Here is a 15,738-nt window from a genome sequence, read left to right on the forward strand (position 1 = left end):
CTCAGAAATATCCCAACTTTTTCCTCTGCCTGAGCAAGCAGCTGGTCCATGGGAAAAAAAAAAAAAAAGAACAGCGATGGTTATGGAGCTCTCCTTCGTGCTCAGAATTTCCTCCCTAGCCAGATGTCCTGCAGCAGGCATCAGTGGTGGCAGAGGATGCCAGGTCCTGCCCAGGGTCCGTTGTGGGGACGTGGTGTCACAGTGCCATGTGCTGGCGTCCCTGTGCGTCCCGCACGCCTGCTGGCGTGGGGGAGCTGCAGGCAGTGGAGCCCATCCAAGAACATCATACATATTTTAAAGACTTATGGTCCCCCAGCAAGCCCGAGGGGGTTGAGCAGCTGTCAGTGCCAGGCTGGGCTGGAGTCAGACGCTGCAGAGATGTGCTGGTGTCCCTTTCCTTGCGGCTCATCTTGCAAAGCCAGCACAGCAGGGACTCTGTGAAGGAGCCGTGGAGGTGACACTGATGCATCTTCCTTGGTTTTGTGCTGAACACCAGCACCTGGGGTGTATCTGGAGCTGGAAAACATTCCCATGTTTCAGGAGCTTGTAGATGACTTGGAAAGGAAAAGCATCTTGGCATCAGCCAAGAAAAGAAAATAAATTTCTTTCAAGAAAAAAAATAAATGGAAGGCTTTTCTGTTCTCAGTCTTTTCTGGGAAGACTGCCTTGCATACCCTGCTTTGAGAAGAGTTGTCACTGGCATCACCTCCTCCTCCTGATCTGAGACCTTCTGGTTCCAGTCCCTGTGTGTGACTGAGGGAGATACCATGGAATTCCAGGAGGGTTTGGGTTGGAAGGGACCTTAAAGTTGATAAGGTGGTGTTGAGTCAAAGGTTAGATTTGATTATCTCAAAGGTCTTCTCCAATCTAGTTAATTCTGCAATTCAGTATTTCTGTAAAAACCATCCCATTCCAACCCTTGCCATGGGCAGGGACACCTTCCACTATCCCAAGTTGCTCTGATCCGTGTCCAGCCTGGCCTTGGACACTCCAGAGATCCAGGGGCAGCCACAGCAGTTCCTCAGTGATGCTGTGCTGGCTCCTTGCTCTTGGGGCAAAACCCAGGTTGAGGTTCTGCCTCATCCAGAATCTTGGCAAAACCACCATTGGCTCTGGAGCATCAGAGAAAGAGTCATGGGCTGTCCATGTGATCCATGTTTGAAACAACTTGGGAAGGTGTTGGAGCTGCAGAGGAGCAGGGAGAGCCCTTGTACCCTGAGGAGCAGCACAGGAGAGTCACCTCCCTTTAGCAGACCTGTCCCACCCTTTGTGTTCATGCAGAATGACTCTGGTGGCCCAGCCAGGCTTTGGAAGCTGGGGAGAAGCCATGAGTTCCTGCAGGAGGCATCTGGTGGTGGTTCCAAAGCTCCTTCCCTGCCATCTGTGGGTGCAGGATCCAGCTCTCGCTGATTCCTTTGCTGAACAGTGAAGCAAATGCATGGGGAATCATTATTCATGCAGATGATCCTCACAATTCAATAGAGGTAATTAGGAGAATGATGGAGGAAATTAGCTCTTTCTGCGGGTTTATTAATATTAATAAAATGATTCCATGGTTAAAAATAATAATAATAATATTCATGAAATAAATACATAACTGCAGAAGAGCTCTGCCCAGCTACTAAACACCAGGCAGGAATCAACAAGCAGCTGGAATCAGTCTGCTATTTTTTTGCTCCCTCTGAAGATGGAATCATAGAAGTCAGAATCAACTGAGGCATATTTGGGGTCATTTCTTGAAGCTCAGCAAATCCTTAAGGCTTTGAGAAGTTGAGGGACTTGTCTTTAGTTTTCCAATGGTCTTGAAAATAGGATGTTTTCTGAGAACTGCTGATGGGACAAGGGTGGGGACTTCAACCTGACAAAGGGCAGGGATAGATGGGATATTGGGAAGAAATTCCTCCCTGTGAAGGTGGTGAGGCCTGGTACAAGTTTCCTAGAGAAGCTGTGGCTACCCTTGGATCTCTGGAAATGTCCAAGGCCAGGTTGGACAGGGCTTGGACAGCCTGGGATAGTAGAAGGTGTGGGACAAGGTGGGTTTTAAGGTCCCTCCCAACCCAAATGATTCTGTGATGATCCTGCAATTCTGAGACATATTTGGGGTCATTTCTTGTTTTCCACTTTTGTCTTCCACATTAGGGAGAAGAGCTGAAGCTCAGAAGATCTTTAAGGCTTTGGAAAATACAGCAGCTTGTCTTTAAAGTGCAAATGCTCTTAAAACCAGGATGTTTTCTGAGAGCTGCCTCTGATTCCTTTTGTTCTCTTGCTTCTCCATTTGCTGTGTACTTGTCCTAGCAGGAAAAGCATTCTCACATCTCCACTTGCCATAGAGTTGGTATAACATGGCTGTGGGTACCCATTTCCAGATTGCTCCCTCTGATTGTGTTTCCCATTCCCAATTCATGTTGATCCCAGCAGAAGACCATGGATCTCTGTCCCCCATGTGCTGTGTACCCTCAGGAATGTTTTCCAGCTCCCTGTGTTGCTGGTGTGCCAGATGTGTTGCAGGATTTGGAGGAGGTTATTTGCACAGGGTGAGGAGATTAACAAATTAAAGACAGCACAGAATGCTATTAATGAAAATACATGACAAATGTATTTAAACATGTAAAAATTTAATTAGAATTTTTATTATTAAAGTCTTGCTACAAGTGCTTTCTTAACCCTCTTCTTTCTGTGGAGATCAAGGCTGCTTCATTTTCTTGCATGCTAAAGGAGGATTTGGGGTAAAGAAGGGAATAATTGTACTAAATGTTTTCTGAAGAAAGCAACAGGACTTTTCCTTTGGATGCTGGTGTGGGATGAGGCCTGGCTGGACCCATGGGATTGCCTGTCTAGGCTTGATTCTTTTAGAAAGGCATGAGTGGGGGTTTTGCAGGATCAAAACACTCCATGGGTTGGGAGGGACATCTGGAGAGCTTCAGTGCCAGACTGAGGATATTAGCAGGCTGTTGGGAAGGGCAGGAAAAATCCCAGCTGGGCTGATGGACTTGTATCTCCTCTATCCATAGGAGATGTGCCAACCCAAAGAACTTACAGGGAGAGCAAATAGGAGCTCAGAGCCCCAGGGAGCTCCCAGGCTGTGTGCTCCCTGCCCTTTCCTCCTCAGAACACCTCTGATCTCCCTGCTCAGGGCTCTGGGGAGCAGCTCTGCTTGTTTTCACTCCTCAGGGAGCTGGGAATCCACCAGGAACAGCTCTCCTGGATGACCCAATTGCCCTGGCCCTCCTGAGCTGGAAATGCCAGTCTGGTGGGTGGTGCCAATTCCCAGAGCTTCTCCTGCTGTCTTTATTAAATGGGAAAAGATCAGAGCGGTTGAACCCTTTGCTTTAATGAGAGATTGCATTATATTAAATGGTAATTGAAGAAAAATCAGTTTCTATAATTAAAAGGAGACTTCACAACCAGGCATGGAAGCTTTCTGCAGCTCCAAAGATCTTCATCTTCAGCATCTCAGTGCTGGGGATCCTGATGTTCTCTGAGTTTTTGGGTCGTTTATGGTCAGCAAGAGCCAGGATGGGGACTGGGATGGGATTCCCTGTCCCATCTACTCAGGAGCCATGCCCAGGACTGTATATCCTGCACTCCAATGGCAGAGCTGGTGAGGGGAGGCAATTATTTCCATTCCAGAGGAATCTGCAGGGCTGGCAGTTTTAAGGAAGGGGCGGGGGGAAGCAACCCTATCTCCCAACTTGTAAATTAAGCAGATCTGGTTTGGAACTGTCACTGCAGGAGAAGAAATATGAAACCTCTGGGGTCATGTATGCAGAGTAATTTTTCTGACTGTAACTCTACTTAAAAGTATGGATATGATGGAAATGCTTAGAGCATTTTAAATGGACCCAGCAGAGATCTGCTTCATCTCCAGTGAAGTCTGTGCAGACTTTATTGGGTGTTGGCTTACTCTAAACTTGCTAACACCAGAGTTTAGTGCGTGACTGAGAAATAAATTGGTTCCTTCTCCTTATTAACTGAAAATACTCTCAGATGAAGGAGAAAGAACAGTCTTATTTGAATATTTTGGTGGGATTTAAGGCATGAGAGCAAGGAGATGTTGAGGTGAGGCACTGGGGTGCTCGCTCCCCACCTTGGGAAAGGGTTCTCCCACAGAGGACTCAGGATGGATCAGGTCTCCAAGGGATGGAAACCTCCTGGGGTGAAGCTGACCCTGAAAGCACCAGGGGTGTCTGTGTATTTGTCAGGCTCACTAGCCCTGTGAGGGAATGGACAACAAGGCTCGTTTTTGTTAAAAAACCCTCCACAAAAGCTCAAAATGTGAGCCAACCTGAGCCTCCCTTGGGAGCCAGTCACTTCCAGTCCCAGTTCTGCTCCCAAGGTTTTCCCTCTCTCTCTCTGAAGTGGCTGAGCAAGGCCAGCCTGGTGAACCTTGTCAGAGAAGCCCTTCAAAAGGAGCTGTGACCCTGAAGCTGCCCATGGGTGTGCTGGATTCTGGGACATGGTCCTTTCAGGGAGTTCATTTAGGTGGGAGAGCAGGAGAGATGCATCATGACCTCTCCCTGGCATGCAAGCCTGGGGAAAGGCAGGGTTTCCCTCCCAATTCTGAATGAATTTGAATTCCCAATTCCAAAGACCCCACTTGTGTCTGCTCTGCTCCAGCCCCTTCAGTGAGACATTTCAAGGCTGCTGCGTGTTGGTTTCTGGCAGGTGGAAAAATGAGTGTGCCAAGGCAGAGGCAGGAGGATCCCAAGAGGATATTGAGCAGAGTGATGGGTGCTTTGCTCCTTGGTACACCCTTTGTGAAGTTTGTGGAGCCATTTGGGACACAAGAGTGTCTCAAAATGTGTTGTTGCAAGGTGCAAACAGAGGGAGAAGGAAGGATTTGAAGCAATGAGCTCCCTCTGTGTGGGGGTGCTCCCACCTGCTTTGGCCATTCCCTGGAGGGCTGAACCAGACACACCATGCCCAGCAGCAAATGCAGTTCCTTGGGTTTGATGGGAAGGATGCAGACAGGGCAGGGTGTGCTCAGTGGAGAGTGGATGTGCTCAGTGGACATCCTCCTCCTGCTCTGGGGTCAGGCATCCCATTCCAGGGAAGGTTTTTAAGCACCAGATTGCAGTAGGGAGGGACAGGGAATCTGCTGCTTTTCTGCTTACTTAGGAGCATAAGGAATGCTCCAGATTTTCACCCACAAGGAATTAATAAAGCTGTTTTTGCTGGCTGATTGAAGACTGGGCAGCTGTGAGTGCATTCCTGTAGGTCTCCACGGAATATAGCCTCTCAATATCCAGGACTGAGGTGTGATAGGAAGAAATCTGGATGGAGAGGACAGTGACAGCCAGCCCAGCTTTTTCTTCTCCTCCCCCATCTCCCTTCCTGCCTCCCCTGGATTTCTGTGGTGTGAGATTTTTCACCCCATGCATTGGAAACAATATCTTGGAGCAGCTTTGGAGCCATTTGTTTTCACTTTAATTGGCTAGTGGGGAGAAAATAACGAAGGGAAGTCATGCAGGGGAAGTTCTCATCGGTGCCATTTTTGGCAACAGAGTCACAACATCCTAAATTTATTTATTTAATTGCATTATTAAAAGTATAAATAAAAATAAATCCAGGAGAGCAGCCGGATCTATGCTTTGCATCTCTAAAATAGAACCATAAATGCCACAGAGCACTGGGGGAATGATTTATTAGCCTGTTATCATGAGTGACTGGGACGCTTTCGATGGAGTCCTTGCTAATTTCTAACAGCTGCATTAAATCACAGATGCTATCAGCTATTATAAAATAATCACCCGGCGCTCTGCGAACCAGCACGAGCCCAGGGTCAGTGCTGGAGCCCTGGATTTGTTTCACATCTCAGCCCCTCCGTTTCCTGCGAGGGTGGGAAATAAATAGGGCTTGTAGAGGCCTCATTTTATCATCCAGGAGTTGACAATAAATAAAAACCTCTATAAAACTTTTTTTTTCTAAAAGGAGTTTCGACCAGAATTTGCAATGAGAGGAAACCTGATTTTGTGCTGTGTGATGTCAGGACTCCTGGGTCCTATTTCTAGTTCAGAAAGGGAGCTGAGTTTGCTAATTTATGGGGCAGAGGGAGGATTTCAGGGGTTTGGCTGCAGACAGGGCTGGAAGGAATGGAGCAGGTCCTGTAAGGAATGTCTGTCAGCCCCTCCACCTTCGCTCCTCGCTGCTCTTTCAGACAAGTCACTTAAATTTCCCTGCAGCTCGACTGCCTTCCTCTCGTTTGACAAATAACGTGTGTGTTTATGTGCCTGGGCTCCGGAGGGGGTTAATACTTGGCCTGGAAATCTCTTTAGAAGTGCCAATTTGTAGCGACAGAGAAACAACAATGAATAGAAGAGCCTGCGAGGACCAGAAGAAGCGAGCGAGCGGCTGCTTATCAGGATGGTGGCTCACACAGCCAGCTGCAATAGCAAGGGTAGTTGTAAAGGGTGAAGGAGATGGGAAGAAAAAAAAAAAACCCACAAATAAATAAAAATAAAGCAGTTAGGAAGAAAATGCCACTCATCTGCAACACTCATGTTTTTCTTGGCGGTTTTGCTTTATGTTAGAGCAGCTGCTTAACATGACAAACGCCAGCTTTAATAACGAGGAGCAGGAGGAGATGCAGAGATGGAGCTCTCTGGCTCATCCTGCTCTCCCATGCTCTTCTCTGGGGGTGAACAGCCCAGGGCAGGGTCACCCTGGAGTCCTGCACCACCTTGCCCAGCTTGGGAAGATCAGTTTGGACCCAGTGCCTGCTGTTTTAGGAATAGTCGTGATTTTGAGGTGCTGTGCCCTTGTTTGAATTGGTGGGGTTAAAGGGTTTTAAGGAAGAAGGAGCCTCAGGGTTGGTGTTTGTGGGGCAGCAGCTCCTGGTGACATCCTAGGCTGCTCCAAGCAATGTGTCTGTGGGGAATAATGCTTTGGAGGGACCTGGGTCTTCCAGGATAGCTGTGGGCAGCTCTTATTTTCCCAGAGGAATTTGGATTCCTTTGTCTTTTCCTACCTTGTCATTCTCTCTGCAAAATGGGATAGTGGCTTTGCAGCGTGCAGGTTGTTTCCTTCCTGCAGTATCGGGGATTGTCGGGCTGTCAGCAGCCTGCAGATAGCAGGGATTGCTGACAGCCAGCAGAACTCAGTCAGGGCTGTGCTCAGAAACCTTGCTCAGCCTTTGAAACCGCAGTCAAACCCTCCCCCAAGGTTATTCTTCCTCATAAAACACACTTAGTTTTGTTTGCTGCAAACCTAGATTTTAATCCCAGCATCCAGGCAGAGCTGGGTTTTGAAGAGAATTGGGTTGGAGTCAGAAGTGAATGGCTGAGGCCAGGCTGACTGAAACAGATGAATTAAAGCTGACCTAGGAAGATGGAGATGTTCCCTTCCACACCCCGGCTGTGCCACTTGCATATTTATCTCATTGTGCCGGATACCACTGGGAATAAATCAGCAGTGAGACATGCAGGGAGCAGCTTTGCTGCCTCTGAGAGCAGAGACCTGCACCAGCATTTACCCACAGCTCCCATCAAACTCCAAGGGAAGTTTTCCAAAGCCTGCAGGAACCAAAAACCTTCCCTCACCTAATGGTTTTCTCCCCCTCACTTCAGCCCTTAGAAGCAGGAATTTCAAAGGTGAAAAAACATCACCTGCACTGTCCACAGAGGGGAAGACTGAAAATACTGAGAATTTTTATTTCTCCTGAGACCTGCAGCACAAGCAGCCTGGGTAGTTCAGACAGGCTGAGAACAAGTGTTCAAACCTTTACCTGCATAACAGAACTGCCAAACCTGCCCGGCAGCGCCTGGAGATGGGGAGGGAGTGGAGGGGTGAGGAGTGGGAACAAAGCGATTTCCTCCCCAGTTGTGCAGAGATCCCACCCAGCTCCCTGCAGCTCCCAGCCCTTCCTGCCTCTGCCCCTTCCAGCAGCAGCACAGGCAGGATCTGAGAGCTCCCAGGAGCAGTGAGATGTTCTGGAGGCTGGTTTGTGTTGGTTGGTTTGAGAGCGGGTGTGTGTGTAGGTGTGAAAATCCCAGAATGGTTTGGGTTGGAAAGGACTCCTAAGATAACACAGTCCCACCCTTTTCACTATGCCAGGCTGCTCCAAGCCCCATCCAACCTGTCCTGGAGCATTTCCTGGGATGGGGCAGCCACAGTTCCTCTGGGCAGCATTAAACAAGTGGCAGGGCAGGGCTGCCTGTGTGATGGTGAGAGCCATGGAGACATTTGGGATTGTCTTGCCCAAGCTGAGAGGAACATGTTGGAGGGGATGAGGATACGTGGTGGCAGAGGAACACAAGTGCTGCACTTCAGTGCTGCAGGGCACAAGCCATTCCTTCAGGGGAATGCAAGCTTTCAAGGCACCTATATCTCTCTGTCAGTCAGGCACATTTTTCTCTTCCGTCTCTCTTGAAATCTTGCTGGTTTGGCTGCTCTGGTGATACAAAAGGTTTTGTTTGGGCAGGCAAATTCTGTTGCCCTGAGCCTGAGCAGGGCTCCAGGGTGTGCAATCCCTCACCTGTGCATCAAACAGGGATGGATTTGCTGGAGGGACACCTGGTCCTGCTGCTCCCAGCCACAAGAATTGGTGGTACCAGCTTAGCCAGCTCCATGAGAGGCTCTGGTGCAATCCAGGTGTGAAAAAGAGCAGCACACACTGAGGAAGATGGGAAGATAGGATTTTCCTTTCTCTCACCTGTGCTGGGGATGCCTTTTGGAGCCTCCCAGGACAGCCCAGAGCGTGATGTTTCCCTCTTCCAGCACAGTGTAGGTGGCACAGCTGCTCTCTGATCATTGCTGCATCTCAGTATTTTGTAAATAAGCCTCGAGGCTACGCGATGGCTTCATGTTTAGAAACAGGATAAACAGGGAGATGTGATATCTATTTATTTGTTCTTTTATTAGTTCAGCGCAGAGCTCACAAAACACTTTGTGAACGTCTATGAAATGAGCCTTGTAATGTTCCCAGGAGAAGGGAGAAGCATTCCTGCTCCACTTGGCTGCTGGGGGAAGCTGAGGGCTCCAAAACCCTCCCTGTGTATCCATGGCCAGGGTGAGACTGTGGTGGGTGCAGGGGTGGATCCCAGATCCTGCTTTCCATTTCCAGTCTGTAATGGCTGGTAGGGTTCAAATGGATATTTCACGCCCAGGCTCAGCATCTGTGGTCCAGATCCCCTTTTCTGGTGTTTCTCCTACTGCTGGACTAATTTGGGAATGTGCCTCCACACTTTGTCCTAGGGAGAAGTCATCAGGCACTAAGGATGGAAAAACCTGTCAAGCACAGGCTGTGGCTGCCCCTGGATCCCTGGAAGTGTCCAAGGCCAGGCTGGACAGGGTTTGGAACACCCTGGAATAGGGGAAGGTGTCTCTGCTCATGGCAGGGATGGGACTGGATGTTCTTTTAGGTCCCTTTTGGAGATGGGGCACCCACATCTTCTCTGAAAAAAAAAAAAAAAAAATCCAATTTAAACCTGCCCTCTGTCAGGTCAAAGTCATTCCCCCTTGTCCTGTCACTGCTTCCCAGGGATGTAGGAAATTTAGGACAAGTCTCCTGGAAACATCTCTTTGGCAGAGACTGTGCACTGTGATGGGGTTTTTGTTGTGCTGTTTGGTTTGGTTTTGGGTTGTTTTTCCAAGACAACGTCCTTGGTGAAGCAGCCTGAACTTTGGCTGTTTTGATATGGAAATGTTTTGGCAATGAAGCAAAATGTCACATGTCTGTAATGGTCCCCCCAATCCCTTCCCTCTAGAGTTGGGTTTTCAGGGAAAGGGACTGCACAGGAGCTGAAAATTTGCCCAAATGCACTAAATACCATCAGAAATGGCAACAACAACAACAACAAAACATCTTGGCATCGCGGAGAAAATCTTAACATTTTGCTTTCATTTAGAAAAAAAAAAAAAAAATTAAAACCTAAACCATGCTGGCTGGTTGTCAGAAATGCTGCAGGAAAATTAAATCCATGTTTTTCAAGCTTTTAGGGTGATGTTGTGACAGTTCTGCTGCCCCTGGGTGTCCCAGCCCCTCTGAGCTTTGCTTGAGCAGCACTGGGTGTTCTCAGAGCTGGTGTTTTTTCTTCCTTTCATATTTGGTGTAAGGAGGAGGCTGCTTGCACTGCTCCAGGTGGGTGTCTGCAGAGCTGCCTCCATTCTGGATTTCACTTGTCAGGTTTACACACGCTTTAAAGGTGCCATATGCCAGGGTTCAGCCAGGGACTGTGGCTGAGCATTAAATATGGAGTAATCCCATTAAAATCCCCAGGGATCCCCATGCTGGGGGTCCTGCTCAACCACAACCCGCCTTCCCACGCTGCCATCCTGACTCCAGGCTGGGTTTGTGTGGCCCTGGGGGGATTTTATGGAAGAGAGAAGGATTTGTGTGTGAATTTAGGGCACGAGGATGGTGTTGGGGTAGCTACGTGGGCACTGACTGCTCCACCAGCCCTGAGCCAGGTGTAAGTGAGGAGCTTGAGCCTCCAGTCTGGATTTTCTGCCCTTGGAGCTCAAGCACCACGATCAATGTGAAGAACAAGTCACATTTTTTTTCCCACAATTGCCTCAGCAGGCGGGTTTTTTTTGTTTATTTTTCTTTTTCTTTTGCTAAATTCATGCAATAAAGCGCATTAAATGTAACAGCACGGAAAATAAAAGTTCCGTTTGCAGAGAGAGCCTGATTCAGTGTGAAGATAAAACATGATAAAACAATTGGAAAATTAAGTGGGATAAATAAATTGTGCTGGGAAGCTGAGAGAGGGGGAGGTGTGTGTGTGTGGCACTGGCCTGGCAGTGGTCAGTGCAGCTGTGAATCCCATTCCTGAGGTTTTCCACCTGGGAAAGGGGTGATGCTTTTCTTTGTACCACCTCCCACAAGCTGATGGGAGCTCAGTTTTGTCCCAGGACAGTGAGATGTGGTTGTCCCTGCATGGGGAGGGGTTATATTCCTCCTGCCCATGCTCGTGCCATCTCTTTTGGGTGAAGAAATGAGAATATTAGGCAGCAAATGGGAAAAACATGAAGCAGGGCAGCGGGGTGTGGGGGAAGAGGTGTTGGGATGGATTGCCAAATATGCCAGGGAAAAATTAGCAGCTGCAAGTGTGCAAGAGAAAGGTGGAGAAGAAAAGGGATAGGGACAGATGGAGAGAAGGAGGGAGAGAAAGAGGAGGTGGGAGGAAAGGGAGGAGGAGATAATAGTGTGGAAAGAAATTAGTTAAAAATCTTATAGCCCCGAGCCCAGACACCATCTGGATGGTGAAGGGTACTGAGACACAGCTCCTCATTCACCATGGAAGTGACACAGATGTCTTGGCCAGGTAGGGTGGCCAAGATGCTCAGGGTTAGAAATTCCCAATGCCCCAGGAGAGAGATGCCTTAAAAGAACCCAATTTTGGGAAAAAATTCCAAGGGCTGACTGCCAGCTGAGGACCAGAGAGGAGCTGCTGTTGTTAAAAAAGCTTGTCTGGGGTTTCCAGAGGGAGATCTGGAGAACTTCCACAGCTGCTGGAGGGTGAATCCCTGGGAGCAAAGATTACTCTTTGATTAAACAAGCTCAAGTCTTCCAAGGACTGCTCTTCCCTACAGCTCTGCCGGGTTTTTGCTTTCCTGGGTGCAGCATTAACCCCTTCTGTTTTGAACAAGGCTGAATGGCTAAGAGACAGCACAGTTCATCTCTGAGAAAGGGGAAAATGGAGAAAAAAAATGTTCTTTCCCATTATCTTTGCCTTAAGATTTAGTTTTCTTTGCCTGCTGAGGACTGCAAAAAGCTCATGGTTTGTTGTGCCCACTGAGGGAAAAGCTGCTGTCCTAGGGTGAAGCCCATCTCAGTGGTGCAGCTATGTCCATGTTTCCTAGCATTCCCCTAAACCCAGGCAGGTCTAAAAGGAGTGAGAAATGGTCCCTGGATCTCTTTTGGAAAAGGCAGAGTCCCAAAGGAGGAGGTGGCGCTTGCTGGCCAAGCGAGCAGTTCCCAGTGGTCTGCAGTCTCTCCATCCCTCACTGCACTGATCCCAAAGGAGCTGGACTCACTCTCTGCTGCACAGTGAGCATTTCAGTGTGCCCTGAGCTGTGTGGAGAAAAGGGAAATAACCTGGGAGCAGGAATTAGGCTGGGGAATGATACCCAGGCCATCCATAGGTCCCAGTGGCTGCAGGCTGCTTCCCAGTACGATGCTGGTGCTGCCTCACAGCCCCCAGGCTCTGGTCCCTCACTAATTACTTCCAGGCCTGTACTCCTGACATTTGCAAGCTCCTGATTAGAGCAACGAGGGAGAAATCTGGGAGGGAGAGGGAGGCCAAACTGCACCACTAATAAAAGCTGAGATTGACAATTGGCTGGGAGGGGAGAGCCAGGGAGGTGCAGGCACTCGTCCTTGCCGGCTCAGTTTCTTTCTGAGCCTCTGGGATGATGAGAGAAGGTCAGGGCTTGTTAACGTCACTGTGAGGAGCAGGATCTGCCACTGCCATATGCCTGGTGCCCCCAGGGCCTGTGCCAGCCTTGAGTCCCTCTCAGAAAGGTGATATTTTTAGCCACGGACCTGAACTGAAGGCACCCTGTACAACCTCAGGTCTGCAACTGTCTCGGTGCAAGAGTGCCTCTGCCTGCGTCTGCTGACTTTGTGCTTCATGCAAATTTTGCAGCCTCCTGGATTTCAAGGGGTTTTTTTCCCCTTGCCCTTTTCTCTTCTGTGCCCATCTCACTCCCTTCATTTGGTGGCAGCGCAGTCACTGGGGAGGTACTGTTAATGCCAGCAGTGGGAGTGGGACATATTTGTGACGGGTGGCCCAGAACACCAAACCAGGAGAGGCTGCTGTGGCTGCCTGCAGCACTGTCAGGTGCCCAGAGTGGCCTCTGGGATGAGCCATGTCTCCTGCAGTCTCTGCACAGCCATTCCAGGCTGTTGGGTCCCTACCCAGTTACATGAATATGGACCACATCAATTTTCCAGCCCTCTCTGTCCCCCCTCCCTGATGCCCCATATCCTCTTACCTGTTTGTAGCAGCCAGTTTAGTTCTCTGTCTGTCCATTTAATCCCTGCCTTTGCATCTGTTCATGGATCCATGGCTCTCCAGCCTCCTCAGAATCTCTTTGTGAGGCAAACAGGCTTTTTCCCCTATAAATCTTCTCTCTCCTGGATTGCTCTGGCTCGGCAGGCTTTGTACTTCACACACTCTATGTCTACAGCTTCTATCCCACGGGGTAAACACCATCTTACCCAGCAGAGCTTGTGCTCCCTGCAGCACCCTTGTCCCCTGGAGCTAATCCTGCTGCTGGGTGAGGCTCAGCAGTGCCTGTGGTCTCACTGCTGTGGGCTGCCATGGGTTTGTGCTGGCTCCTGCTGCCCCCTCCCTTCCAGCAGACACAGCTCCTCCGTGCCAGAGTGGAGCAGCTCAGGAAGCAGACGGAGTGTCCTTCCTCTCCCATCCTCCCCTCAAAAGAATCCCTGGCATGGAAGCAGCCAGCCTGCACATTCAGGGTTAAGCCAACTTTTCAGCAGCTGAAGAGCTTTCTGATGGAAAACTCAGCCCTGTTGTTCTCCTTGCTTCCCTGGACTCCCAGGCTGTCCTATTTATCCAAGCTGCAGCATCCCTCTGGTGCTGGAGCAGGTGCTGGGCTCCAACACGGATCCCTGCAATGCCAGCCTGTGGCTAGTGAGTGTTTAGGGTCACTGAGTCCCACTGCCATGTACAAAGAACCTGCTCTGCTGAAAACTGGGCTTGGAATCACTGAAAACCCCTTGCAAAACCCCTTTATCAGTTCCAACAGCTGTGTTTGAATCTCTGAATTATGTCAGGGTCCTGAATTAACTAAAACTCCTTTTCTGGTGGTCATTTTCCCCCTGGAAAGGGCAGATTCCCTGGAATACATCAGTAGAGGAGGCAGATGTTCTTTGCAGGAAGGCACCCGGCCAAGGTCCAGCCTGGTCTGGGGGTAAGGAGCTCTGTGAGGAACACTGGCAGCACGGAGTTAGTTTTCTTCTGTGTGCAATCACAGGTGTGTCTGGATGGTCATCAAGGTCTTGGTGCCTTCAGTTGCTCTTTGAGGAGATAAATGGTTTGTGGGTGTCTCCACAGGAGGAAATTGGTTGAAATTTATTGTTGATGTGGCAAGGTGGAAAGCCCCTAATTCAGGGGACAGGACAGGAGATGCTCTGGAGCTGTCTTCTGTCATCCCACGGGGCAAGGACATGGGGACAGGACCCTGTTTCTCACAGGGAGAGAGAAGTGGAGCCAGATCCCCACAGGGACACGCATCAACAGGTGGAGGCAGGGAAAGATGCTGGGGTGGGCGAGGGTTTGGGCAACCTGCTGCTCTTGAGGGCAAGCTCGGGGGTGCGTGGTGCGAGAAAAGCCCCCTCTGCAGCGGGGCTGAAGCGGGTTGGGGGGTCCCTCGGCTGGTGGCAGGCGCGGTGGCGGTGCGGGAGCGCGGCGCGGCGGGGGTTAATGTGCGTGTCCTCCTGCGCATCCCGCCCCGCACCGCCCGCCCGTGTGCGGGGCTCGGGCCGTGCGGGAGCCGAGAGCCGGGCAGCGCTGGAGCCGCTGCCATGACAACCCCGGGGATGCTGCGGGCCGGGGCCGGGGTGCTGCCGCCGCCCCCCCGCGCCCCTCCCGCCCCGCTGCGCGCCTGAGCCGCAGCCGGAGCCGCCACCGGGACCCGCTGGGCACAGCCGAGGAGCAGCGCGGACATCGCCTGCAGCTCCGCGGGGAAGTTTCGATCTTGCGACAGAACAGGGATTTTGGGGAGCTTTATTGGTTTTTTAATTTTTTTCTGTTTTGCATTTTTTTACTTTTTTTTTTTTTTTTAATTCTCCTTTCCCTCCGTGATCTAAACAAAAGCGCAAGAGCCGGACAACAGCCCAGCCCCGGCCCGCTGTGTTTCCCCCCGGTGCCGATGCCGCCCTCCCCTTCCTTTCACAGACACTCACGTTTCCTCCGTGGGTTATAAACTTTTGATGCCAGATCTCCGCAGCGCCTGCCCAGCTGCAGCTGAAAGTAGCGTCTCCAGCAGCCACACATCTGTGACCTTCATCTCGTGCTCCGCACCTTCTCTCCTCCTCTTCCTCCTCCTCCCCCCGGCCCTCCCGTCCTCCTCCCTCGCCCGAGGACAGCGGGACTCCCTCCGATGCCGCTCGGCAGGCTCAGCGCTCGCAGCCAGCCTTGCCGGGGGCTCTCCTGATCTCCGTGGAGCTCCGCAGCGCTCGCCCCGGTGGTTTTGCTCCCCCCCATCCCTCCTCTCCACCCACCCCTTCCCCCTTTTCGCCTTGTCGGGTGTGTTTTTTGCCTGTTGGAAAAGTCCCCGCTGCCCAGGATGGGGGTCGGTGGGTGCTTGGCCCTGCCCTGGAGGTGCCTGGTCGTCCTCTGTCTCAGGCTGCTCTTCCTTGTGCCCGCAGGAGTGCCCGTGCGCAGCGGAGATGCCACCTTCCCCAAAGCCATGGACAACGTGACAGTGCGGCAAGGGGAGAGCGCCACGCTCAGGTAGGAGCAGCTGGGCCGGGGGCTTGGGGGGCCGGGGGTCCTGCTCGCGGCTTTTGGGGGATTCTCTGTGCCCGGCGGGGCTGTCGGAGGGTCCTGGGACCAGCTGGAGACTTTGCACGTGTCCCAGGGGCTTGTCCCCATCGTGGCAGGGGACACTGGATGACAGCTTGTCCCCGTCGTGGTGGGGTGGCCCCGTTGGAGCGGTTTTGGGCAGCCGGATGCTCCGGCGCTTTTCGGGCTGCAGCGCGGGGCTGGCAACCTCCTGGGGGGGCTGCGGGTGCCAGACGAGGAGACAATACAGGGGTTTGGGTGGCAG

General features: G+C 51.0%; 1 protein-coding gene across 13 annotated transcripts in view; it reads left to right on the top strand.

Moving 5' to 3' along the window:
- The window catches only part of OPCML (opioid binding protein/cell adhesion molecule like), a 337,395-nt gene that overhangs the window by 214,961 nt on the left and 106,696 nt on the right, over positions 1–15,738 (top strand). For 5 of the 13 annotated variants that reach the window (XR_013776827.1, XM_079326629.1, XM_079326628.1 and 2 more), the window contains one exon: positions 15,338–15,422. Coding sequence is in view for 9 of the 13 variants with exons in the window: in XM_079326629.1 (XP_079182755.1) it covers positions 15,338–15,422 (85 nt within the window). In the remaining 4 variants the exon portion in view is untranslated. Of the gene's footprint in view, positions 1–14,466; positions 15,423–15,738 lie in introns of those variants that run through there. The other 8 variants (XR_013776828.1, XR_013776829.1, XM_079326631.1 and 5 more) reach the window with 4 other exon arrangements.

This window comes from Erithacus rubecula (assembly GCF_903797595.1).
Source record: "Erithacus rubecula genome assembly, chromosome: 25".
In the NCBI taxonomy this organism is placed as follows: Eukaryota; Metazoa; Chordata; class Aves; order Passeriformes; family Muscicapidae; genus Erithacus; species Erithacus rubecula.